Below are 26,553 nucleotides of genomic sequence, written 5' to 3'. Positions count from 1 at the left end.
CTGATCATCGCACAATGTTGATTGTAGTCATGCCTTGACCTAAACACTCCACAATTTGTTGCTTCTCAGCAGCCGACACATCCTTTTTCTTTCCCATTTTGGCAGAAAATGTAGGCTGCTTAATAATGTGGGACAGCCTTCTTAAGTAGTCTTGCCTTTCATTGGACACACCTGCCAAACTAATTAGCACAGGTGTCTGCAATTGCTTACAGTGATATAAAGAGCCCTGACACACATCACCATCAATGAGTTTAACTGACAAACAAATTCTTCCCTTATCACTCCTAAACACTTTTTGCATAATAATTTGGAACACAGTGTACATGTGCTTTTCCACAAAACACCAGGGGTTCACGTAGTGAATCTTACAGTTCTAACTTGCCAACCGTGGTCTGTATGGAGTTGTTCAATAAAGGGCCCAAAATTAAGATAACATAGATGGGAGAGGTCTCTATGAATAGGAATTCCTAAGTATTTGATACCCTGTGAGGGCTAGGTAAAGGGAAAGTTGGACTGGATGGAATCCTGTATGGATTTGGGGAGGGAGACATCGAGTGCCTTAGACTTCGCTGCATTGATTTTAAAATTTGACCATTTAACAAAGTGATCCATTTCAGCCATAACAGCATGGATGGATATATGTGATTGAGTGATATATACTAGGACATCATCAGCAAATAGAGAGCACTTGTACTCGGTGCCTCCCACCTCAATCCACCTAATATTGGGGTTATGGCGAATTGATGAGAGCAGGTGCTCCGTCACTAGGATGTATAAGAGAGGGGACAGAGGACATCCCTGCCTTGTCCCATTGGTGATTGTGAAAGGTGATGAAAATGTTCTGATGCACCCCCTGGGCCTTGGGACACCCGGAGCCGGACGCTTTTTGGTGATGCTGGTGGTTGTAGTCTCCATGGCGGCGACCCGGTTCCGTGGCTCAGGTCGGTCAAACCAGTGGCGGAACTATTTATGTGGTTTTGATGTTTAAATGTCCAACTACGCCACCCGTGGATTGCGGACAGAGTGACCCGCCGCTGCAGGGCAGACCGCTAAGGCTGGTGTTGTGGGTGCAGCAGAGCGTAGCATAACTTCCCACGGGAGGAGGATAGCCTCAGGGCAGTGTATGCGGTGGATGGGGGTGATGGTGCAGGGCAGCAGCAGTAACGACACGGAGTCAGTGATGCAGTCCAGGGCCTTTACTCACAGTTCTTATTATCCAGACCACGTCTGCAGGTAACGGCTGCCCACGTCATACTGTGCTCACCAGGTGAGGGGCTCAGACAACTCCCAGATAACTTTGGAGCGCTTCACAGGACCCCCTTTGTGTGTCCTTTGTCTGGCCTTTCTTACCAACCCTTCTGTCCGGCTGCCTCAGGCCTCCTCTTGGTAAACTTGGCGCCAGTTTCCCTGACCCTATGTGGTGCCTTCCTAGCGTGTGTAGCGAGGGGCTGCGCCACATAAAATGTCACAGCCTCCGGTTTCTAGCTGAGGGTCGTTTCCTGCCTCCACTAGTTTCGCGGACCGGCGGTCTCCCCCTTTGGCCTGACCCCTATACGCAGGTGGATTCGGGCGTGCGGTGGCGACTCGCCCGTCCGCACCCCTGAGATCCCTTCGTTCCTCGGTCCTGGAGCCTTCTCCGCTCCTCTTCCTTCCTTCTCCCTCTTCCAGGCCTGGGCCTCTGTTACTAGGCCCGCCTCCGGAGCAGAGCTCATGCAGAGCCCCTGCTCCCTGTCACTTCTGCTCAGACTTCTCTGCACTGAACTAAGATGGTGCCCACCTTTTATACTCCCTTCTCAATGCACCCAGGAACTGCTTACTCCCTGCTCCTGCACTACAGGGTTCCTCTTCCTCAGTGTTCCCTCCCCCCACTCCAGCCAGGGACAGGGACTGTTGTGCCCATGTCAGGGGCATATTGGTCGCCCTGCCCCACGGCAATGTGGTGTAATGCATGCAGGTGTCGGGTCCTGATCCACACTCCATCCTTACCTGAGAGCGAGATATCACACCTCTGGGTGAGGTGCAATACCTCTGTAGCAACCGAGCCCTCAGGGTGCTACAGTTCCATTTATCTTCTGCCTAGGTGACGTATTGCGATACAGGGCCGTGATTTTGGCTATAAAAGGGTCCCCTAGACCCCTACCCCAAGCTTTTTAAGAGAATCATATATGGCGTGCCAGGAGACTCTATGGAATGCTTTCTCAGCATCCAACGAGAGTATCTAATTACAAATTTTTAACTGCATCTAGCCAAGGAAATACTTTGTGCCTAGTAGCAGTGTCTGCTAGTCAGCGGATTATCCCGGCTGTTAAGCAAGCTACACCACCTGTAGTTTGGACACTTAATTTTTTCAAAGGAAATGCTTCGGGACCACGGGATACTCAGTGAAGAGCATCAGGAGGCACCCCAAGGCATAGGGGCTGGGACTGGCAGTAGGATGCCTTGCGGTGGACAGCCGAGATCGATCCTTATAAAAGCTTTTTAACTGCAGCAGCTTTATTGGACGCTACTGGAGCTGGAATTACGCGGCTGCTGGCATGAGACTTGCCCTCCAATAGATCCTTGTAAATGGATTTAAAGTGTATTCATTCAAATTAGAGAGACAATTTAAATTAAAAAGCTTAGAGCTGCCTCCACCACAGGGGGGCTCGCTCGACCCACCAGTGGACAGGCACCAGTATTGGTAGAGGGGGGCTGGCCGTCAGGGTTCACCGGGGCTCTGGCACAAACCCGGCGACACGGAGGTGGCACGGGCAGGAGCGGACTGGCCGTGTCGGCTTCTCACTTTTTGGATTTTAGAAGGGCATGACATGCCTATATCTGTGTCTCCCCCTCCTTTTACTACTCCACCTCTTTTCTTTTCGCATGACTATATGTACTTGTCACTTTTCCATGTGTTAGTTGTGTCTTCTGAGCAGTTTGTCAGCTTTTGGACACCTTTTGAAGGTGTTTTCTGTGTGTTTCTATGTGTTTTTGTTTGCCTGCCATTGGTTTAAACGGTGTTCGAAGGTGTTCGATGAACAGTTCGACGAACAGTTCGGCGAACACACGGGTGTTCGACGAACCGAACCGAACTTGAACACTACGGGGGTGGCTCAACACTATTACTGACCTAAGAAAAATAGTTATTTGTTTGCCCCTAAATCCTCTCAATTATTTATGTGATGTAGTGCAAGTGCATTAATATACTTACCAATTGCCATCTTCTCCAGTTTCTTGCGCCGCTTCACTCCTCTTCTGGCCCATGTGACTGGGATCTTATGGACCTGCTTAAAGAAAGTGAAAGCACACTGGGTAGGAGAAAATTTAATGTTCGACTTCCCTCTAAAATGACTCCCTCACTAGGTATCTTACCATCTATACAAACCTTTTTTAGGGCAGTAGTACATGACGCAGAGCGGCTCAATCTGAATAAATATGGAGAGGTAAATCTCACATTGGCGCAGAACAGAGCTATCCTTTCTCTCAAAAATAATCCCTTGTTCGTCATTAAGGAGGCGGACAAGGGTGGGAATGTAGTACTTTGGTCAGTTGAGCTATACCTCGCTGAAGCCAAAAGACAGCTCAATATCAGAAATTTCTATATGGCACTTCCTTCGGATCCTACTCCGATATTTAAGAAGAAACTTGATCGTATTTTGGAACGAGCCTTTGACAATTCTGTTATAGACAAAAATGAGAGAGATTTCTTGACTACCCCCAAACCAGTCACACCTACCTTTTACCTTCTCCTGAAGGTGCATAAGTCTCTTATTGCTCCTCCGGGTAGACCTATTGTGGCTGGTATTGGGGGTCTCAATGAAAAACCCTGCGAATATGTGGATTTCTATTTGCAACCGCATGTGTTTGGGTTGAAATCTTATATTTGTGACACGATGCATCTGCTTAACCAGTTGGAGGGACTCCAGGTCCCGCCCGACACCTTATTGGTGTCCTTGGACGTGGAGTCCCTCTATATCATTAATCCACACAATATGGGCTTGGCGGCTGTCTCCTCATTTTTGCGTAATTCTGAATTTTGTGAACCTCTGCATTGTTCTTTTCTGTTGGACCTGTTATCCTACATTTTGGAACATAACTATTTTATTTTTGACTGTACCTATTATAGGCAGGTCTCCGGGGCCACGATGGGTGCGCGTTGTGCCCCTTCGTACGCCAACCTTTTCCTGGGTTGGAGGGAGGGGGAGCACGTGTACCCATCGGCGGTATTCCGTGGCCATGTCTTTAGGTGGTTCAGGTATATTGACGATGTGCTCATGCTTTGGACTGGTTCAGAACATGACTGTATTGACTTCATTACCTCTTTAAACAGCAATTTGTTCAATATTCATCTCACTTACAAAATTTCTGCGGTTAGCATTGATTTCCTTGATGTACTTACATTAGAAAATCAGGGCATCCGATCTAATTTATTCTGTAAAAGTACATCAACAAACAATATTTTGCATTTTAGTAGTTTTCATCCCATGCATCTCAAACGTGGGATTCCATACAGGCAATTGATAAGAACTAAGCGTAATTGCAGTAATTCTGCTGATTTTGTCTCACATGCTAATGATCTTACTTGTCGTTTGAAAGCCAGAGGCTATCCAAAGAAAATCCATAATATTGCAAGAACTAAAGTTAATACACTGGAAAGAACTGACCTTTTATGACCCAGACCTAAAAAAGATGACTCTACAATCCGCCTGATTACCGACTATAACAATCAGTGGAGAGATCTCTACTCCATTCTACATAAAAATTGGTCTATCCTATTATTGGAACCAAAATTGCATCATTTGATTTCCACTAGACCGTTATTAACTGCAATAAAAGCTAGAAATCTCAAGGACAACTTGGTAATTAGTCATTTTAAACCACCAACAACAAAGTTGAATAGGGGTATTATACCTCAAGGATCCCATGCCTGTGGGAGTTGTAATATATGTCCCTTTATGCCGTCTACGTATGTCTTTTCCAATCCAGCAAACAAACAGGACTTTCATCTTAAGTCTTTCATCAATTGTCGGACTAAGAACGTCATTTATGCTTTGGTTTGTCCATGTCCTTCTGTATACGCTGGCCAGACATCAAAAGAGTTACGTAAACGTATACAACAACATTTGTCAAACATAGCGCTGGCGGAGACCCATCTTAAAGCGCAGAAGCAAATTTCGTCTGTGGCCATGCATTATCTACAATATCACTGCAGCAAGACCGCTGGAACTACTATCTGTGGTCTTGACCGACTTCCTCATAATATCCGAGGAGGTGATATGACACCAGCTTTATTACGTTTAGAATCAAGATGGATCTATAAAAAGAACTGTGTGTCCCCTCAGGGAATTAATGAGGATCTTTTATTCACAGGCTTTTATAAACGTTGGGGCTAGGTGATTAACCAGTACTGGTTCTATTTTGGCAGGGACATCTTTTTTGATGTCTGAGCCATTTTTCATATTACCTGCTATACTTTAAATCATTTATTTATATGTAAATGTTTACCACTTTATAATCAATTGTATGGTACCACCATTTGGACATCTGATTAGTGCTTTAAATGTTTTATACTTTATGTGTGCTTAATTGGTTTGCCATAGTTTTTCTATAATTAAATAAATAGACATGTCCTCTATGATTGTTGTTATTGGATCTGTCTTACCCTAGGCATTGGTGCTTTCTCTATTCTTTATTCATTACTTCCAGCGCTGTGGGCTGTGCTGATTTGCATTTCTGTGGGTGGGAGCTTGGCCTCTTCCCTGATTGGTCTGTGCTCCTGTCTCCCTCTGCTTGTCGGTGCGTTTCAGTGTGGAACGCATGGCTGTGGATGGTAACTTCCTGTCCCCGCCCCTTGGGCTCGTCATTTCCGGGATTCCCCCGGCACTTGCATGTGTGCTGAGGGGAATTCCCTTTCAGTTCAGGCACTTCCTGGTGTGTGGGTGGCTGTGCGTTCCACTGTGAACTGCACGCCATCCCTCCCCACCAGGTGCAGCATAAATAACGAGACATAGCCTGTGCACACATGATAGAAATGGGGAGTATGTAATTTGTGGATGTGGAACCACTATTTAGGATTTCCCTCATCACTATTTGATGTGCGGATTTTGGGATTATTTTAACCCTCCGCAATCCAACCCACACTTTCCTTCCTATCTTTCTACTTTGACCATTTGGGATTTGTGATCTTTTTTTAGTATATATACCTCCTTTATCTGGGACATTGACTCTACACCCCTGATGAAGCCATAAGCATTTGGCGTAACGCGTAGGTTATTTATACTTTTTTCTTCCTTTTTTCTGTGCTTCTCCAATATTTATTTGGTACTGTCCTTATTCCTATATCATTATTTTTGTATATTTGAATTAATTTATGGGCTTAGTGATGTTTATATATTTTTATTACGCTTCTTGATTGATTTATTTATTCGTACCATGCTATATATGCTTTAGTGATCTTTGGAATTATGTACCATTATTATTGATTTATATCTATTTTGCACAGATCCATAATATATTATTGATATATCTATTTCCAAATTTTTCCTTTTGGGTGATGTTTTCTTTCTGTTTTTTTGTCCTATGTGTTTTTAATCATGTTTTTTATAAGAATGTTTCATGTTTTTTGTCTTGAATAATAAAATTTTGTACATATTCATATATTGTTGATTCTATATTTCATTATTTATTATATTTGGTGCCCTTGAGTTGTCCCAATCTTCCTCTATTTCCTTTTATGCTCTTTTGCATTTATGGGGACATTGGCACAAAGATATAACATAAATTTAGTGTGGTGCTAGGTCTGCTCCCCATGGTGTTCAGATTTGTCATCTCACACTGTGTGGGTCTAGACTTATTTTTCGATGTAAACATTGAGAATCAAAATGAGGCTTCATAGACTTACATTAAGAAAGCAACTTCTACTTCAGGCATAAACCTCAATGTGTTCCTGCTAGTCTGTATTTAGGTCACATGTACCAGAAATAGACTCGTATAAAATGGCAATCGGTAAGTGGTTTAATACACTTGTACTAAATCACATACATAAACAGGAGGGAATACAGGAAATCAATTCCTGAGACTTCTTCTTTAGAGAAAATGATTGTTTATCCTACTCTCCTTGTATGTACCTATCAAGAAACCACTAAGGAAAGCTCTAAGAAGTTGAACTTGTAGATCTTATATAGGGAGCTTCAAACCTCCCGCTAGTGGAATGTTATTATTTAAAGAGTAATTGCACTTTTCTAAAACTTTTGATATTTTATAGTGACATGTCAGAAGTTTTGATTGTTTGGGGTCAGGATGTTATAGTTCCTACCAATTGCTGAAATGAAGGGTCAGAAACATTCAGACAATTTTGTGCACCTTCAAAGCTCTCAAGCTCAACTCAAATAGGTGGGATTAGATAAGGATGGACTCATATACTTCTATCACAGCTTCTTCAGCTAATCCTAGCTGAATCACAGAAAAGGGCACTTCACTTGACTTCTTTGTTTCAGCAATGAAGAGAAGTCTTATCACCCAGAGTCTTGGCATTTAAAAGGAAGGACATGTCACTAACACATATCAAATTTGCATGAAAATTATCTTAAGTATCGCAAGCATTTAGATGTATTTTCTGAAAAAGAAATACAGAAAACAGAATTCTGGCTACCATAAAGATGTATTGTGAAATTATTAGGCAATTTTTTATCTAGTAATATAATTGCTTTCTGTTTAACCCTATATTTTCATAGGCAAGAAAATTGCATTGTATAAAACAGAAAATCTAATCTAATATTAATTTTCTCTTTCTTGTTTTCAGCTCCATGTGGTGGACATTTTTCAGCTCCCAGTGGAGTCATACTTTCTCCAGGGTGGCCTGGCTACTATAAAGACTCTCTGAATTGTGAATGGGTGATTGAAGCAGAACCTGAACGCTCCATTAAAATTACATTTGAAAGGTCAAGAGTTCTTTAAGCATTATATTTCTTTCCTCATTAGAACAAAAATGTTTCATAAATAATCTGTTGTATATATACAGAAGCTGCAGTAGATTTCCCAAAGTCCTTAAGTGCTGAAATGGGGATTAACTCATGTAGGCCATAGTTGACCCTTCTTAACCTTAAGCAATCTCACGATTATGGTTTTCTTCTGTTTTTTCCTAAAGCCATAGAAATATCAGATTATTCAATTTTGACTATATTAAAGGTTGCATACATTGGCATTAGAAAGCATATGCTTATTATAATCGTGTAGCCAAGTAAGATGTATCATGAAAATATGTGGAGCATTGCACTCAAAAACTGAAGATCTTAATGTAAAGGAGATTATCTGTCGAGGCTAAGAAATATACTTTAACTATATAGGCCATTAAGCAACGGCAGTCGCTTGAGAAAAACACACTTTTCATCTATTTCATTTCTAGAATTGTTGAAATTATTTGACCCTTTTACCTAGATGTATTTACTGTAAGATACAAATGGGGGAGGGTAACAGTGGATGTTTAGAAATGAGTCAGTGATAGAGGAATCAGGAACAGTAGGAATGGTGTCTTAGTATCCTTGGGTGTACTCGTTCTGGTTATGACAAACTGTTTAAAAGCTCAAGTAAAATGTTAATCTGGTGGCTCCTTACTGGAGAATATCCTGAATTATTAAAATTTTATTGTATAAGGAAATGTCCCCAGGTGCAATTTGTTTAACAGCAAAACAAAAACTGCGCTTTGGATGAAAAAGTCAAAGGAATTGGCTCCAACACCAAAAAGGGATAAAATTAGAACATAACTTTTACTGTGGATTTAATAAAATCATAGTGTAGGAGAAAGGATTAAAAAAGATTAGGATCTATAAATTAAAGCATTTTTAGTTAGCAAACCTTAATCATAGCTATGAATGTTTATGAATAAAGGTTGCTCACCTCAAACGTGTAAATTTATGGATCCTAATCTTTTTTAATCCCACACTTTTTTTTTTAATCCACACTAAAAGTTATCTTTTTATGTTTTCCTTTTTGGTGCTGGAGTTTATTCCTTTTACTTTTTTCTTCCATTAGTACCTGGAAGCCAGTCCAGCGTGTTCTCCACTCTCCCTGCACCCCACCCTGACCAGAGACAGTCTTTTTCTGGGGCTTTGTTGCTTGGAATCTTTTGGTTTGCTTTTGCTATTGAAGCAATCGGAGGGTGAGCTGAATATAGCTTAATCTATGTAATAATAATCTTTTTATTTATATAGCGCCAACATATTCCGCAGCGCTATACAGTTCAGAGAATTTACAAACATTATCGGCACAGTCCTCATTGGGGATTACAATCTAGACTCCCTATCAGTACGTCTTTGGAGTGTGAGAGGAAACCAGAGAACCCGGAGGAAACCCTCGCAAACATGTGGAGAACATACAAACTCCTTGCAGATGTTGTCCTTGGTGGGATTTTAACCCAGGACCCCAGCGTCACAAGTCTACAGTGCTGACCACTGAGCCACCATGCTACTATACAGTGCACCAATTCTGCAAGTTATCCCACTTAAAAAGATGAGAGAGGCCTGTAATTGACATCATAGGTAGACCTCAACTATGAGAGACAAAATGAGAAAACAAATCCTGAAAATCACATTGTCTGATTTGGAAAGAATTTTTTTTTCAAATTTTGGTGGAAAATAAGTATTTGTTCACCTACAAAAAGCAAGATTTCTGGCTCTCACAGACCTGTAACTTCTTCTTTAAGAGGCTCCTCTGTCCTCCACTTATTACCTGTAATACTGGCACCTGTTTTAACTTGTTATCAGAATAAAAGACACCTGTCCGCAACCTCTAACAGTCACACTCCAAACTCCACTATGGTGAAGACTAAAGAGCTGTTGAAGGACACCAGAAACAAAATTGAAGACCTGCACCAGGATGGGAAGACTGAATCTGCAATAGGCAAGCAGCTTGGCGTGAAGAAATCAACTGTGGGAGCAATATTTAGAAAATGGAAGACATACAAGACCACTGATAATCTCCCTCGATCTGGGGCTCTACACAAGATCTCACCCGTGGGGTCAAAATGATCTCAAGAACGGTGAGCAAAAATCCAAGAGCCACATGGGGGGACCTAGTGAATGACCTGCAGAGAGCTGGGACCAACATTACACAGGCAACCATCAGTAACACACTATGCCGCGAGGGACTCGGATCCTGCAGTGCCAGACGTGACCCCCTGCTTAAGCCATTACATGTCCGGGCCCATCTGGAATTTTCTAGAGAGCATTTGGATGATCCAGAAGATTATTGAGAGAATGTCATATGGTCAGATGAAACCAAAGTAGAACTATTTGGTAGAAACACAACTCGACGTGTTTGGAGGAGAAAGAATGCTGAGCTGCATCCAAAGAACACCATACCTACTGTGAAGCATGGGGGTGGCAACATCATGCTTTGGGGCTGTTTGTCTGCGAAGGGACCAGGATGACTGATCCGTGCACATGAAAGAATGAATGGGGCCTTGTATCGTGAGATTTTGAGTGCAAACATTCTTCCATCAGCAAGGGCACTGAAGATGAAACTTGGCTGGATCTTTTAGCATGACAATGATCCCATGCACACCGCCAGGGCAAAGAAGGAGTGGCTTCATAAGAAGCATTCAAGGTTCTGCAGTGGCCTAGCCAGTCTCCAGATCTAAACCCTATAGAAAACCTTTGGAGGGAGTTGAAAGTCCGTGTTGTCCAGTGGCAGCCCCAAACCATCACTGCTCTAGAAGAAATCTGTATGGAGAAATGGGCCAACATCCCAGCAACAGTGTGTGCCAACCTTGTGAAGAATTACAGAAAACAATTGACCTCTGTCATTGCCATCAAAGGATATATAACAAAGTATTGAGATGAACTTTTGTAGGTGACCAAATACTTATTTTCCACCAAAATTTGAAAAAAAAAACTCTTTCCAAATCAGACAATGTGATTTTCAGGATTTGTTTTCTCATTTTGTCTCCCATAGTTGAGGTCGACCTATGATGTCAATTACAGGCCTCTCTCATCTTTTTAAGTGGGAGAACTTGCACAATTGGTGGCTGACTAAATACTTTTTTTCCCCACTGTATACTATTTTCTACTTAAAAACTGTACTTTACTCACAGTCCCCAGGTCCAGTGCTGAACATCCACCACTGCCATGGTGTCCCTTCTTATCTGCAGGACTAACATCAGGTTGGCAGCACTGTAGCCAATCAATGAGTTTAGCAGCTCTGCCCGAAAATACAGCATAAGTTGCTCAGAGTTGCTGATTTTACTAATTGGCTATAGCACTATCGATGTGACATCAGCGCTGCAGGCAATAACAGACTCCACGTGGAATGTGAGTGTAAAGCGCAGATTGTTTGTTATTTAAAATAAGCTGTGACTGTGGACAGTGGTTTTCTCTAACTTGTAATACAATTCTTATACTTATGCCATATTAGTAAAACACCCCTCTCCAAGGGGTCATACACGATGGACTAATATTTTCCAGTTTCGGCATGCACTATCAACTACTTTTCTTGCTGTTTGTTTTGTCTATATGAAAGAAAAAGGTTTAGAAGTCTTTACCATTTAATTTTGCTTAATCCATTGCTCCCATGAGAGATAAGCTGCCACTAGAGCTGTCTGATAACAGCTCACTCCATAAGCATGTGTATGGTGAAATCCAGAGGAATAGCATTCGCTCAAATTAATATTTAGGCTACAGTTCCTGCCATCATAAAAGGGAGTGTATCATCAGGAAATTATCTATTGCTTTGTTGTGTTTCATGTATTTGAAAGAAAAAAAAATTGGAAATGTTTTTTTTTCTCTTTTCGGTATGTATTAAACTAACAAAAAAATGAATAATCCTGCAATTTTCACATTGGCCACTGGGGCTTTTTTAGACTCATAGTTCCTGTTCTTTCAGGAACAGTTTTCAGCGGGCTCCTTATCATCAGAGGAAGGATTACAATGACAGGCAACACCACTCTACACATCTTAAAAAACACTGGATCAACCAATTACAACTGGAGATATCACAGCTCTCCCTGCTTCTCCTCCCATCACAATGACCTTTGCACACTCTCATCAGATGATTCATTACAAAAGATAGGGACAGGGTCTGACCATTATGGTTCAAGTACATGTGGTGTTTCTTGTAACAATAGGAAGTCAAGGTTTGAAAAAATGTCTCAATGGCCAGCGTGAAAATTTCAAGATTTCTTTTTTTTATTTTTCAGAATAAAGATTTTGTTGAAAATATTTCACAAGAAACCAACTAACAAATAGAGTGAAATTAGACATGTCCCAAGAAACTGAAATGCAATACATTAACAAGTATAGAGGACATAATAAGACTCTTTGGTAGAAGAGTAAAACACAGTTAACAAATGAGAAGGAAATAAACTTTGGAAAGGGGAACAATGGGTGGGAGAAAGGAGAAAGAGAATGGAGGACAGGAAGGGAAAGTGATTTTGGGCAAGAAGTTTGGACCAGGGGACAAAACAATGCCACCGAGTAAATGGGTGGGATGAGAAATGTAAACAGATGATTATAAATCGATTGACCAACAAGGAAAAGAGAATGTGCATTCCTCGGGATAAGGCCATGGACAGAACCTGAATTTATTTCCAAATATTTTCGTATAATGGAAAGAAAGAAAAGCCTCCCAGTGAAACTATTTAGTGGCCATAATGTTCTTTTCCGATTGGGTCTGAGAAATAAAGGTTTACATATGGTGGTTCAAGGCTATTTCAGCAAACCATTCTTCCTTAGACGGGGGGTTGTCGATTTCCAATGATGAGGAATCATTGTTTTAGCAGCTTGCATGAGATGACTTAGTAAGGATTTTTTAAAAGCTGGTTTGGACATAGGAAATATATACAAAAGTATTGGTTCCGGGGTAATAGGGATCGTCACCCCAATTTTTTCTTTCACAACTTTAATAACCCCCTTCCAAAAGGCTCCTACAACCAGACAAGACCACCAAATGTGAGTCATAGCTCCTTCTCCCAACCCGCAACGGCAGCACAAATTGGAAACATTCGAGTACCATTTGTGTAAGGCAGAGGTAAAACGGTACCATCCAGATATTGCCTTAAAACTTGTTTTTGTGCTTTAAAAGAGATAACAGATTTGTGAGAGAGAAAAAAAAATTAATCCATTGATCATGTGTAAAAGTGTAGCTCTCTTCCCCAGGCCACACAGAAGGAGGGGAGTTGGGCTAAGTCAGGTTCTGATAATAGTTTATAGATGAAAGCAATTGCGTGCGACGTGGGAGAGGAAGACACACATGCCCTCTCAAAAGTTGATAAGGGACGAATGCAGCCAAGTCACACACCCAGGGAGGACAGGAACTGTTTAAGTTGGACATATTTGAATTTATCGTGGGGTAACACACTATGGTTTCCCATGTAAGGCAGCGCTCGTCATCATACTGGGGGTAACTCGCTTCGCTGCGTCAATCAATGCACACGTGCAATGTCTTTACATTTTTCACACAGTGTTGCAGTTTATTATGGCACTTCATAAACCGCTGTTCACACACAGTTCATCTTAGTCCGCCACCGGCAGGTTTACACACATAAACAATTCATGAGCCAAGTGGCACACCGGCCCACTTGCTCCAGGGTACAGCTTACGGCAAGGTAATAAAGTAGCAATGTTCATATCACAATGTCCATATAGCACCGGGTATTACCTTTGCCGGGTATAGCTGTCTCAGTCCGTTACTCTGCCACCACTGTGGCTCTGCGGCTTCCCAGGTAGGGGTCTCCAGCCGTCGTTCCGTCTAAGGCTACTGGTATGTCTCCACTCACATCCAGCCTGCGCCTTTCAGGACTCTTCCACAAGCCGGCTTTCCCTCAAAGGCCACTGACATCCATGCATCGGATACAGGCTTGGCCTTTCAGGCTGCCAGGCTTCACTCTCGGCCTCACTAGGCCTCTCACAAACGGTATCACGGTATCCCACACACATGGGGAACAGGCCTCACGCCTCACACCGAACACACCTGTCTCAAATTAAGCAGGGTTTATATATGCTGTGCACAGACAGCCACATACTGACAGGACCTTGCTGATGTCACAGTCATGTGATCAGTCAGCTGTGTGTATAGGTCCTGTGTGCTGTCCCAGTCACGTGTACAGAGCTTTATTGTGCATACAGGACCTGTGTGATGTCACAGTCATGTGACCAGTCAGTTAAAGGGGAAGATACATGGTCCGGTAAACACATCCTGGACCATTTACAGTAATGCTAGCAAGCTGCTGCATTACATATCTCCCCCCCTCTGTTCAAACTTGTGGGGGGTTGAACACATAATATACACAATAACATTATAACCCCCAGCTCACAGAGACCATGAACTTTACAATTGTGCTACTCAGCCCCTGGAACCTTAGTCAATGACATTAGCCCATTCTTTAGGGACCTACCATTTGTCACTGTCACTGACTTCGTCAGGTCACCTTTCCGGGTCGTAACTTTGTCAGGTCTCCCCCGCTCCCAGCGGTCAGTTGTAACCTTGTCAGGTCTCCCCTGCTCCCAGCGGTCAATCAAAACCCGGTCAGGTCTTCCCCGCTCCCAGCGGTCAATACAGCAGTGCGACTCACATGCCCTGGTATCTAAGGTCCGGTTCGACTCCGTACTGTCCTGTCCTCTATTGGGTCGTTTGTACGGACTGCTCAAACCTGAGTTACTGGAGGTCTCACTACCTCTAAACCCACGCCCACTACTCTCAGGACATCTTGAAAGGTCCCTAACTTCAGCTGTAGCTGTTCTGTTATTTAGGGGGCCCTTTCTCTGTCGGGTCTCACTATTTCTAGACGGCTCCCATCTTCTGCTGCTCAGATGATGCTGTCTATCTACTCGCAGTCTAGCGAGATTCAATTGTTCTACCTCCTGCAGGTAGGTCACTCGGTACTCAATCAGCATGCGTATATATTCTAGGCTTTCTTCTGTTCCTACAGTGGAGAAGGACACCATGCCGTCTTCGTCTGGTATCCAGTCCTGATGATCACGTGGACTGCTTACTTTCACCACACCAGACTTCTTGACCATCATCTGCATGGCTCGACCGCTTCTCCCAATGAGCTTTCTCACCAGAACATGAGGCACCCGGATGACCTCTTCACGCATACTGTGAGCTTTTCTCCTAAGCTCCAGTTGCCTAACGGCTTGTTCCGTCTTCAACCGGAGAAACCGCTTCGTACGAATACATCGCCAGTGCATGTCACTTAGGATAGCCACCCTCTTCACTGTGACTTCGGTCGTGGACAGGACCACCAGCTGTTTAGCTTCTGAGGTCAGGTACACCTTACAGGCTCCCACGGCTTTCTTAAACTCCTCATGCACGAACTCACGGGTGCATTCTTCCCTCAAGTCCTCGGGTACATCTACGAGGCACTTGTACCGAGACGTTTCGGTCTCACCAGTGGTTTCCAGACGATCAACCAGCTCAGGTTTCAGGGACAACTGACTTCCAGCTTCTTCACCCTGGATGCTTCCCCTGAGCTGACTCACAACTACCACTTCACAACTTTTCGTCTTGACCACCTCCACTTCACCTTTATCTTCCAACACCATACTCTTAGCTCTCCTCAGGTCTACCTTCTCATGGTCTAAGGGAGTAAGTGCAACTAGTTTGCCTTTTCCCTTCTCCAAGGAGACCTCGTTCACCATGTGACACTTTGCTAGGCGACCTTTGCGCTCCAAAACTTCTCCTTCCAGCTCAATTACTCGCCTCTCAGCGGCCCGTCTCTGAAGCTCTTCCTGCTTCAACTGCTCTTCCAGCAGCAGAGCTCTCTCAGACCTCTCCGTCTCCAATGTGCCCACTCGACTCTCAATAGCCAGTCTCTCACGCTTCTCTTGCGTCCACTGGGTTTGTAGCAACTCCTTGAGCTCCCTGATCTCGGCTCTTACTTCCACCGAATCATCCAAGCTCGCATCACTCGAGGAGGTATCTGCTTCACACCTCCCCTCACCAGCGGCCAACTCCTGGCCCTGGTCTGTGGATTCTCCGACAGACTCCTCCATCTTTTTCCGCTCAGCTTCCATCTTGCTGACTGTTTCTTTAAGGTACGTCTCCGCCTTCTGGAGAGCATCACAGGACATCTGTAGCTCCTTCACCTGAGCTTCCAGGTCTAGGGTCTTTCCCCGGAGACCATCATTCTCCTCACGGGTGTCTTGCAGAGTGGTCTCAACCGCTTGGCGCACTTGCTCTGCACCCACCTTATCCTCCTCTAGTTTTTCCTTCACCTTGAGGAGATCCTCATAATCTCTCTTACTCTGTTGCAGTTCCCTACTGCGTTCACCACACTCCTTCTTGGAGTCACACAGCTCCTGGTTGAGCTGTTTGCGCAGTCGTTCTAGGATTTGTTCGCGTCCAGAAACACCATTCTGCCGCGCCTCCTTCTCAAGCTTCAACTGCAAAACCTCTTCCTGGATTTTGCGGTGGTCCTCCTTAATTGCGTAGAACATTTCCTTCCACTGGTTAATTTCCTCGTTGCTTCCCTTTAGATCTCGCTGTAAGTCCTTCACAAGCTGGTGTATTTTCTGCTGTTCAGACTCCAGGATCAACTGGATTGAGGACACGTTCCCCAGGTTTCCACATAATTGCTGCCCGTCACTCTGACCCTGCTGGCCGATAGGTTCCAGCTCTTGGTCACGACTGGCCGCCTCCCCTTCCAGGGCTGTCAGATCCTTCTGACTCGGTACCGTACCGGAGGTTGCTACTGGCAACGTCACCTCCTCTTCTACCTCTAATGGAGGATCCACACTTGAAGCAAAGGCACACAGTACTACCCTCTCTTTATTTTTATTTTCAGCCAAGTTTACAGGAGCAACCTTTTTGTGGCCCTTGCGCCGTCTACGAGATGGGGGACTCTCTCACCTCGTCTAGCCCCTCCTGACTGAACTCACTTTTTACTTTCATAGTGTCACAGTCAGCTACGGGGTCTGTGTCACTACCCATGGTGTTGTGGACTAACAGGTCACCTCCCACTTTGACGTCACCCCCTTCTACTGGAGTTACCACGTTATCAACGGTCACATTGTCATTTTTAGGAGGCACCAACCCACCACCAGTAACAATTTTCAGTTTTCTACACTCCACACTCTTGTGAAAATCCGCCCCTTTTTTAGACTCCGCCCCCTTTTTAACAACCACACCGGCAGGGTAATTTTTACACAAAAAATCAGCAGTAGTCTTAGGACTCAGTTCACAACATCTCTTACCACCTCCCCGGGCACTCTGGGACAACACTGGCGCCCCCGGAGAGTCCATAGAATGGTCCACTGCCGCCATTCCATATGGTGCCCACAGCTCCTGCGGTTCCTGCACCATGTCCAGTAAAAGTTTCCCAAATACCTGCTCCGGTCCCAACCGGCCCTTCAACCGCTCAATAGCTCCAGACAGATCTGCTGCTTTGCTCACAGCCATCGCGGTACACTGTTCACACTAGCACTTCATCGCTCTCCCTGAAAAATTTTCGTGGCCCCACCAAGCCACCGCAAAACCGGATTTGAGTGCGATGAGAATCTTCGCAACCCCGCCGAGTTGCCGCAAGATGCTTTATACTTCGTGAGCCCCGCCGAGCCACAGCAAACCAGGTTTGAGTGCGACGCCAATCTTCGCAACCCCGCCGAGTTGCCGCAAGATGCTTTATCCACACTCGTCGTCCTGTGCCATTGCCCCTAGCAACCGGGGTTGTCGTTGCCACTAGCAACCGGGCTGCCGTTGCCCGCACTCTCGAACCATATGTAAGGCAGCGCTCGTCATCATACTGGGGGTAACTCGCTTCGCTGCGTCAATCAATGCACATGTGCAATGTCTTTACGTTTTTCACACAGTGTTGCAGTTTATTATGGCACTTCATAAACCGCTGTTCACACACAGTTCATCTTAGTCCGCCACCGGCAGGTTTACACACATAAACAATTCATGAGCCAAGTGGCACACCGGCCCACTTGCTCCAGGGTACAGCTTACGGCAAGGTAATAAAGTAGCAATGTTCATATCACAATGTCCATATAGCACCGGGTATTACCTTTGCCGGGTATAGCTGTCTCAGTCCGTTACTCTGCCACCACTGTGGCTCTGCGGCTTCCCAGGTAGGGGTCTCCAGCCGTCGTTCCGTCTAAGGCTACTGGTATGTCTCCACTCACATCCAGCCTGCGCCTTTCAGGACTCTTCCACAAGCCGGCTTTCCCTCAAAGGCCACTGATATCCATGCATCGGATCCAGGCTTGGCCTTTCAGGCTGCCAGGCTTCACTCTCGGCCTCACTAGGCCTCTCACAAACGGTATCACGGTATCCCACACACATGGGGAACAGGCCTCACGCCTCACACCGAACACACCTGTCTCAAATTAAGCAGGGTTTAAATATGCTGTGCACAGACAGCCACATACTGACAGGACCTTGCTGATGTCAGTCATGTGATCAGTCAGCTGTGTGTATAGGTCCTGTGTGCTGTCCCAGTCACGTGTACAGAGCTTTACTGTGCATACAGGACCTGTGTGATGTCACAGTCATGTGACCAGTCAGTTAAAGGGGAAGATACATGGTCCGGTAAACACATCCTGTACCATTTACAGTAATGCTAGCAAGCTGCTGCATTACACCCAGGATAGTGAGGAGAGGGAGAAGTTCCCCATTTGGAGCTATATGATGAAGCTTAATGGGCAAATTCTAGGAGCCTCCTAAGAAGGAGTGTGCCGACACCCCGGGGAGAATCCTGGGTTGTTCGTAATAGGCATCAAAGAGCATCCAGGGTAAATCAGAGCACCCCTCACTGAAGGTAGATAAATTATTTTTAATCTTTGTTTGAAACTATAGGATAGAGGGATCCTATTTTGTAAAAGAGAGGGCAATTTCCAAGGAAACATGGCAATCAAGGTTGTACAGATACCCAGATTTTAGATTTATGACAGTGTAGGATGTCGAGTGTCCTTGCATGAGCAGCCACTAAGTAATAACGGTGGCAATCTGGTAAACCCACCCCACCTGCCTCTTTTGGACACAACCAAATGCTTCCTTTAATCCTCGGGCATCAAGAGGCCCAAACAAAATGATTAAAGTTGCATTTAATTTTGATCCAAAATGAGGAAGGCAATTGTATTGGGATAGTTTGCAATAAATATAGCAACTTGGGTAGAACACTTTTTTATTTTTCATATAGATTGTGACATATAAAAGAAAAGAAAAATATAACACAAAAAATGATTTAAACAATAGGTTATTTTCTGATCACACATTCCCTTTAAGCCCGAGCTGATTGCTATTGCAAACAGTGGCATCCACTCTAAAGGAGTTTACTTGACTATGTTTTGCATGGTCAACCATAATTAATAAAGCACCTGATAATATCATATTCTCTCTGCTGTGGCTGCGGCAGAAGGAAGAAGCTGTTTGCTGCTTCTCTCGCTTCTCTTAGTCAATCACCTGGGTTTTCCAATACCAAACCCAGTGCAATCAGTTGTCTGTGAATCGGTAGACATGTACAAAAGGGAATTCTGAATGGGCTTTAAAACCAAAAGAGCAGAAGAAAAATAGTTTGTTGGACAAACAAAAAAGACCAATGAAATGAAATGACTATATTATCGCTTTTTAAATTACCCTCTACAGGTTTCAAACTGAACTTAATTATGACGTGTTGGAAGTACATGATGGTCCGAACTTGTTATCACCACTTGTGGGATCTTACAATGGCACCCAAGTCCCACAATTTCTATTCAGTAGCTTGAATTATCTTTACCTGCTCTTCACTACAGACGACAGTCGATCTAATAATGGATTTAAGATACACTATGAAAGTAAGAATCATGTATATTGACATAAAATAAAAACATATATGTAACCATTATTTCTAAGGGTTATTACAAGAGGAGTGGGAAGGTTGGCAGAAGGAGCTGTTGCCCAAACAAGATTTTGGTCAGCAGCAAATATCAAAAATGTATGGTCTGTATAGTATCATTAACAATGTTTTATAGATCAAAGGAATTGTATACATAGATGCCAACCAAGGCATGTTCTGTGCGCCGAAACTAGTAACTTTTTTGAAGAGCATGGCTTACAGGACGCTAACTAAATTCAGACCTCAGATTCGTCTATATATTTAGCTTCCATGCTCCAATTTCTCATTTCATCCATCACATCCAAAGGCATCCATCACTTCATAGCTAAATTACATTCTAATAAAAGTCATGTGATTGTCACTCTCTTCTATTAGAGTACTACACAAGTTGAGGGAGGTATATTCATCAATTTGGGGCTCCTTATCATCATGACATCAGCTAACTAACCCTCTTCTACTTCTACATAGAAATACAAATGACAGCATGAAATAGATACAGTATACAGATAGAGAGATGGAAGAGAGATGGATAGATAGATATTTTCTAAAAGATTAAGGCATCACTCCAAAGTCCAATTTTCAGTGGTTTATTGACCCATGGTGACAAGGCAACGTTTCATTCCAAGTGTGGAACTTTCTCAAGCTTGAGAAAGTTCCACACTTGCAACAAAATCTTGCCTTGGCACCATGGGTCAAAATACACAGAAAATTAGACTTTGGAGTGCAACCTTTATTTTTTTGAAAATCAGTAGAGGTTTGGTATTGCCTGGAGGGCTCTGCACCTGCTATCATTTTTGGTTTCTGCTTGTGCTGGACCTCTATTTTTTCTATTTAGATAGATAGAACAATTTTAGCAATGTTTTAATGTAATTATTTAATTAAGACTTACCGTTAAATTGACTGTGTATTACTGTTGATTTAGGTGTAACTGTGGATACACACTCATGTTTGGACCCAGGAATTCCTGTACATGGTCATCGTTATGGCTATGACTTTTCTTTTGGATCTACTGTTTCCTTTGGATGTCAGGCTGGATATACACTAAGCCATGAAGAACCGTTATTATGTGAGAAGAATCACTGGTGGAGCCATCCGCTTCCAACTTGTGATGGTAAGAACTTAATGATCGACTTGAGCAAGTTACCATCATGAAGAGAGTAAGTTATAAAGTACCAATGACATATATGTCATTGGTAAGAAAATGTTCAAAAATTAAGTAGTTGTTTAAAGTTGGAATAATATGGCTAATTTCTATTAGAAACTGAACTGCAAGCATTTATGGCTGTCTCTGGTACTGCAGCTCAACATTATGACAATTTTTAGTCAATATAATGGGATTGTAGGCGACAAAACATCAGACATAATCTTAAATTGAAGGACTAGAATCAAGGTTATGTTATAGTACTTACAGTAAGGCTCCTTGATTTTTAATGCTATGTTAAAGTTCCATGATATTAAATATACAATCAGTGACATAGATTACTTTTGACATATGTTTGAGGATAAGGCAAGGAATTATGAATGTCAGTCCAGTTTAAACATAGATCCAATAACTCTTAAAAATGTAAAGTGCTGGAGGGTCTAGTATGATGACACAGTAATAAACTTTTATAAAAACATACATTAATGAAAGTCATTAAATGGATATAAAAGGTCAGGGAAGGAAAGCATAAGAGTGGCTGTCCAGTTGGAAAAAAAACATCTCTTAGAGATGAGAAAGTTTATTTAAATTTCAATTTGCCAGCTTTGTTGAATTTTGCAAAAAATTTGATAAGCGGCAAATTGATTTGCTGTGAATCACATGTACTGTAATGCCTCCAATTGCTGTGAAGCCACATGTGTAACACTCTGAGATCTCCTAGGTCTGTAGTCATTCTAAGATTTTTAACACAAACACAACCTTGGTGATGTCAAAGTGACCTCAACATATATGGCTTTGGGTAAATGATTGGTAGCTGCTTTTCACTGCTGAACTGTGACGCACACTATCTGTAGTGTTTATTCAGATTTTTAAAGATTTTTCAACCTGTCTCTATTGCTTAGCTGTGACATCCTCTCCCTTTCCAGATTCACTGCAAAGCAAGTGCTGTATTCTCTGCCTCGGCTTTTATACAGGCTTTCATAGTCCTAGTGATTGGTTGATCTATATCATGTGATGTGAGAGTTGCAAGACATTATAGGAATGCCTGAGGTCATATGAGACTTCTCTGGCTCATGCTATCTTTTGCTTTTTGCAAAATGTCAGTGGGCATAATTTACACAAATCGAATCATGTAATATTCGAATTCACTGAGTCCAGACAATTTCCAAAAATTTGACAAAATCACTCTGAATTTATTCACTCATGTCTATCAGCTATACAACTTCCTAATGTATTTTATATTCAACTAGATGGTGGCTGATTCTAACGCATCGGGTATTCTTGAATATGTATGTGGCCGACCGGGCGCAATCAGCAGAGCGGTGTTTAAATTTGGCGCCAATAATGCTGATTGGTTGCGGCCGGCGGTCGCGACCAATCAGCAGAGCGGTATTTAAATGTGTCCCCAATAATAGTGATTGGTCGCGGTTACCGGCCACGACCAATCAGCAGAGTGGTGTATAAATTTGGAGCCAATATTGCTGATTGGTTGCGACTGGCATTGGCGCAAAATTTAAAAAACTCCCTGCTGATTGGTCGCGGCTGCAAGCCGCGACCAATCAGCGAGATTCGCCTCAAATTTAAGCAATGCTCTGCTGATTGGTCGCGGACGCCAGCAGCGACCAATCAGCGAGATTGGCGCCAAATTTAAACAACGCTTTGCTGATTGGTCGCGTCTGGCGTCCGCGACCAATCAGCATTATTGGCCCCAAATTTAAACCCCTCTCTGCTGATTGGTCACAGCAGAACGTTGTTTGAATTTGGCGCCAAAATCGCTGATTGGTCGCGGCTGGCGGTCGCGACCAATCAGCAGAGCATTGTTTAAATTTGCACCAATCTCGCTAATTGGTCGCGCGTGGCGTCCGCAAACAATCAGCAGAGCGTTGTTTAAATTTGGCGCCCATCTCGCTGATTGGTCGCGGCTGGCGTCCATGACCAATCAGCAGAGCGTTGTTTAAATTTGGCGCCAATCTCGCTGATTGGTCGCATCTGGCGTCCGCAAACAATCAGCAGAGCGTTGTTTGAATTTGGCGCCAATCTCGCTGATTGGTCGCGCCTGGCGTCCGCAAACAATCAGCAGAGCGTTGTTTAAATTTGGCGCCAATCTCGCTGATTGGTCGCGTCTGGCGTCCGCAAACAATCAGCAGAGCGTTGTTTGAATTTGGCGCCAATCTCGCTGATTGGTCGCGTCTGGCGTCCGCAAACAATCAGCAGAGCGTTGTTTAAATTTGGCGCCAATCTCGCTGATTGGTCGCGTCTGGCGTCCGCAAACAATCAGCAGAGCGTTGTTTGAATTTGGCGCCAATCTCGCTGATTGGTCGCGTCTGGCGTCCGCAAACAATCAGCAGAGCGTTGTTTGAATTTGGCGCCAATCTCGCTGATTGGTCGCGCCTGGCGTCCGCAAACAATCAGCAGAGCGTTGTTTAAATTTGGCGCCAATCTCGCTGATTGGTCGCGTCTGGCGTCCGCAAACAATCAGCAGAGCGTTGTTTGAATTTGGCGCCAATCTCGCTGATTGGTCGCGTCTGGCGTCCGCAAACAATCAGCAGAGCATTGTTTAAATTTGGCGCCAATCTCGCTGATTGGTCGCATCTGGCGTCCGCGACAAATCAGCAGAGCGTTGTTTAAATTTGGCGCTGATCTCGTTGATTGGTCGCGGGCAGCGTCCGCGACCAATCAGCACAGCAGTGTTTAAATGTGGCGCCAAAATCGCTGCTTGGTCGTGGGCAGCGTCCGCGACCAATCAGCACAGCAGTGTTTAAATGTGGCGCCAAGATCGGTGATTGGTCGCGGCCGCTATTTAAATGTGGCGCCAAAATAGGTGATTGGTCGCGGGCAGCGTCCGCGACCAATCAGCTCAGCGGTGCTTAAATTTTGCGCCAAGATCACTGATTGGTCGGGTGCGGAGACAGCAACCAGTCAGCGAATCGTATTGGTGAGTGTCGGGGAGCGGAATCGTATTGGTGAGGACCGGGGAGCGCCACTGCCTGTGCGGCTACTTCCGCTGCGAGAAGGCGGGAGATGAGCGACTGCTCGCAGCAGAAGTATCCCGACCCGCAGCGCCGCTCCCCGGTCCTCCCTTGACACGCTAGCCACTGATCTCCTGACAGTAGCCGCATGGTGTTACTAAGGTCCGGACATTTGTGTTCAAAATCGCTGATTGGTCGCTGGCGTTGCCCGCGATCAATCACCGATTTGGGCGCCACATTTAAATATCAGCAACGACCAATCACCGATCTTGGCGCCACATTTAAACACCGCTGTGCTGATTGGTCGCAGACGCTGCCCACGACCAATCACCGATTTGAGCGCCACATTTAAATAGCTTTGGATAGGTCATCGATGTCTGATCGATGGGGGTGTGACACCTGGCTCACTGACGATCAGCTGTTCTTGGTGCCAACAATGATAGCCGGGAGCGCCCAGTTATCGAGCTGCTTTGGTCTACTGATAGTGGATATGGGGAGGTACTGCACATCCGCCCCCTATTCATTTGCTATGCAGAAAATGACCATGGCCACAATCAGTAAGCAGAGCAGCTGAGCACTTCTGGCCACCGCCGGCACTGAGAAAGGTTAATTGGCAGGGGTGCCGGTGTCGTTTCTCCACTGATCAGACATTGACAACCTCTTTAAGTACCGGTGATGTTAATGACTTTAGGTCCAGTATCATGCTGTTAGCATAGCCTCACAAGCAGAGTGTTACGCTGGCGTGTCCTTTAATAAAATAAAATCAAACTTAAAGGACACGACGGGGTCCACCGGACTGCAGAGGAGCTGCAGCAGCTGAGTCCCAGAGGAATGTTCAGCTAAGCACAGAGAAAGAAATGAACTAGTGTGTTAAGTGCACACACTAGTAGTAACTAAACAAGGTACAATGCTGGGAGTTAACAACACCCCAGAAATGAAACTAATAAACTTCTGCACTGCAAGACACCACTGTGCAGAACAGGAAGGATTTGACAGCATGAAACTCCTGAGCACAAGATGGTGGCATATAGAGCTGCAGATAGCTATAGGCCAGGAAAGGCCTGGAACCTAAGTTCCTAAAGAGGGGGAGAATCTCTGCAGCACCCAACACATGGGTGTAAAATCGGCAGTGTGACCACACATACAATGGCGGACCCTGGAATACTGGATCGATAGCAAGGACGCCTCCGTGGCGTGGACACCAACTGGTGAACCGACACGGTAGAGCGTGCTTCTCACAGCATTCCCCTAGCCCTAATTGATGGCTAGGATGACTTGGGAGCTTTCACCAGGAACCCTTGACAGCGACTCTCACACACTGCATTTACTGCCAGAGACCTCACCCCAGGTTAGAAAGAGATAGACTAGGCACCAGGGCAGAGCCCACGGAGCCCTTAAATACACTAGACAGCCCCAGCCCCCTAGGACAGCCAACCACGCTGTACCATACAGCAGTGGGTGTGGCTTAGTGCCTCATGCCAGCAAGGGGGGGTGGCTTAGTGACACGGGAATGCAAGGGCATGGCTTAGCGGCACATGACCACAGGAGCGTGGCTTAGAGGCACATGAGCAGAAACGCAGAAACCACACTTAAAATCCCTAGAACGGAACCTAAATGCTGACAAATACTGACCAGCAGGAAACGGCCTGGCCGGACGCCGCGAGAAAGCCCTTCTCCTGTGTAGCGGCCTAACACAGAGATAGGTCTTTCTGATAAAATTTAAAGAATTACTGCAGGCTGGTGGTCATAAACCTGCACTTTGTTAAATGTATGAACCCGATACATCAGTCTTTTATAGGAAAATAGTTGAAATATATGTTTCAATTTTGATCCTTTTTAAAATGTAAAATTTGGAATAAACACAGCAGCATAGTTCATACCAGACATATGTGAAAAACACTCCAACACCCACTATATTGTTCATTTATTTTCCACCTACCTTATAGTTGCATAATAATTACTCATCTGCTCGTAATTATGTTTTTTTTCTGGATACTTCGTAGCATATGTAAGGGCTTATTAAACACAATGCACAACACCCTATGCTAAATAAGTATTTTCTATCAAGGGTGTAATGCATATTACACAATCAAAGTGGCAATCTAAATGTTTATCATTGGGTAGTACACTTGTATACAGAGTACAAGCACACATAGACACACGTACACACATAAGCATACACACACAGTCAAAACATGTGGACACATTCACTTATGCACACAGACACACACAAACACAGAAACCCATGAGCACATATACACACACTTACACACTGTATTATACAGACACATACACACACATGCACACATACAGATACATACACACATACATGTGCACACACACAATCATATACAAGCACACATATATATTGTAGGGGTTTTACTCACTTGGGTGTGATGGGCGGAAAACAGGAAGCATGTTCCTTTAAAAGTTCATGTTGGTTTATTGCTTCATAAACCATGAAGCCAAAAGGAAAAGCAAACAGCCTTTAGATTAGGTGCAACAAAGTTATTTGTCCTTAGCAGGTCTCTGCTCAGCCAAGCCTGTGTGGCACACAGGCAGAGTAGCATCCAGTGTCCTGTCTTGGTCTGGAGACAACCATACAAAGGGGGGCCTTTTCCCTCCAAATACACAGACCATGTGCCAAACAATGGTCT

At 44.2% G+C, this 26,553-nt stretch overlaps 1 protein-coding gene across 7 annotated transcripts in view; it reads left to right on the top strand.

Moving 5' to 3' along the window:
* CSMD3 (CUB and Sushi multiple domains 3) overlaps nt 1-26,553 on the top strand; it is a 2,085,767-nt gene that overhangs the window by 1,199,243 nt on the left and 859,971 nt on the right. For all 7 annotated transcript variants that reach the window (XM_073679791.1, XM_073679790.1, XM_073679789.1 and 4 more), the window contains 3 exons: nt 7,781-7,919; nt 19,558-19,745; nt 20,709-20,897. In XM_073679791.1, coding sequence (XP_073535892.1) covers nt 7,781-7,919; nt 19,558-19,745; nt 20,709-20,897 — 516 coding nt within the window. The remainder of the gene's footprint in view (nt 1-7,780; nt 7,920-19,557; nt 19,746-20,708; nt 20,898-26,553) is intronic.

The sequence above is a fragment of the Phyllobates terribilis genome, unplaced genomic scaffold (assembly GCF_046119375.1).
Source record: "Phyllobates terribilis strain yellow unplaced genomic scaffold, ASM4611937v1 Scaffold_4__5_contigs__length_816908805, whole genome shotgun sequence".
NCBI classification, from domain to species: Eukaryota; Metazoa; Chordata; class Amphibia; order Anura; family Dendrobatidae; genus Phyllobates; species Phyllobates terribilis.
The sequence above is the reverse complement of the archived record's forward strand: the minus strand, read 5'-3'. Positions and strand labels throughout refer to the sequence as shown.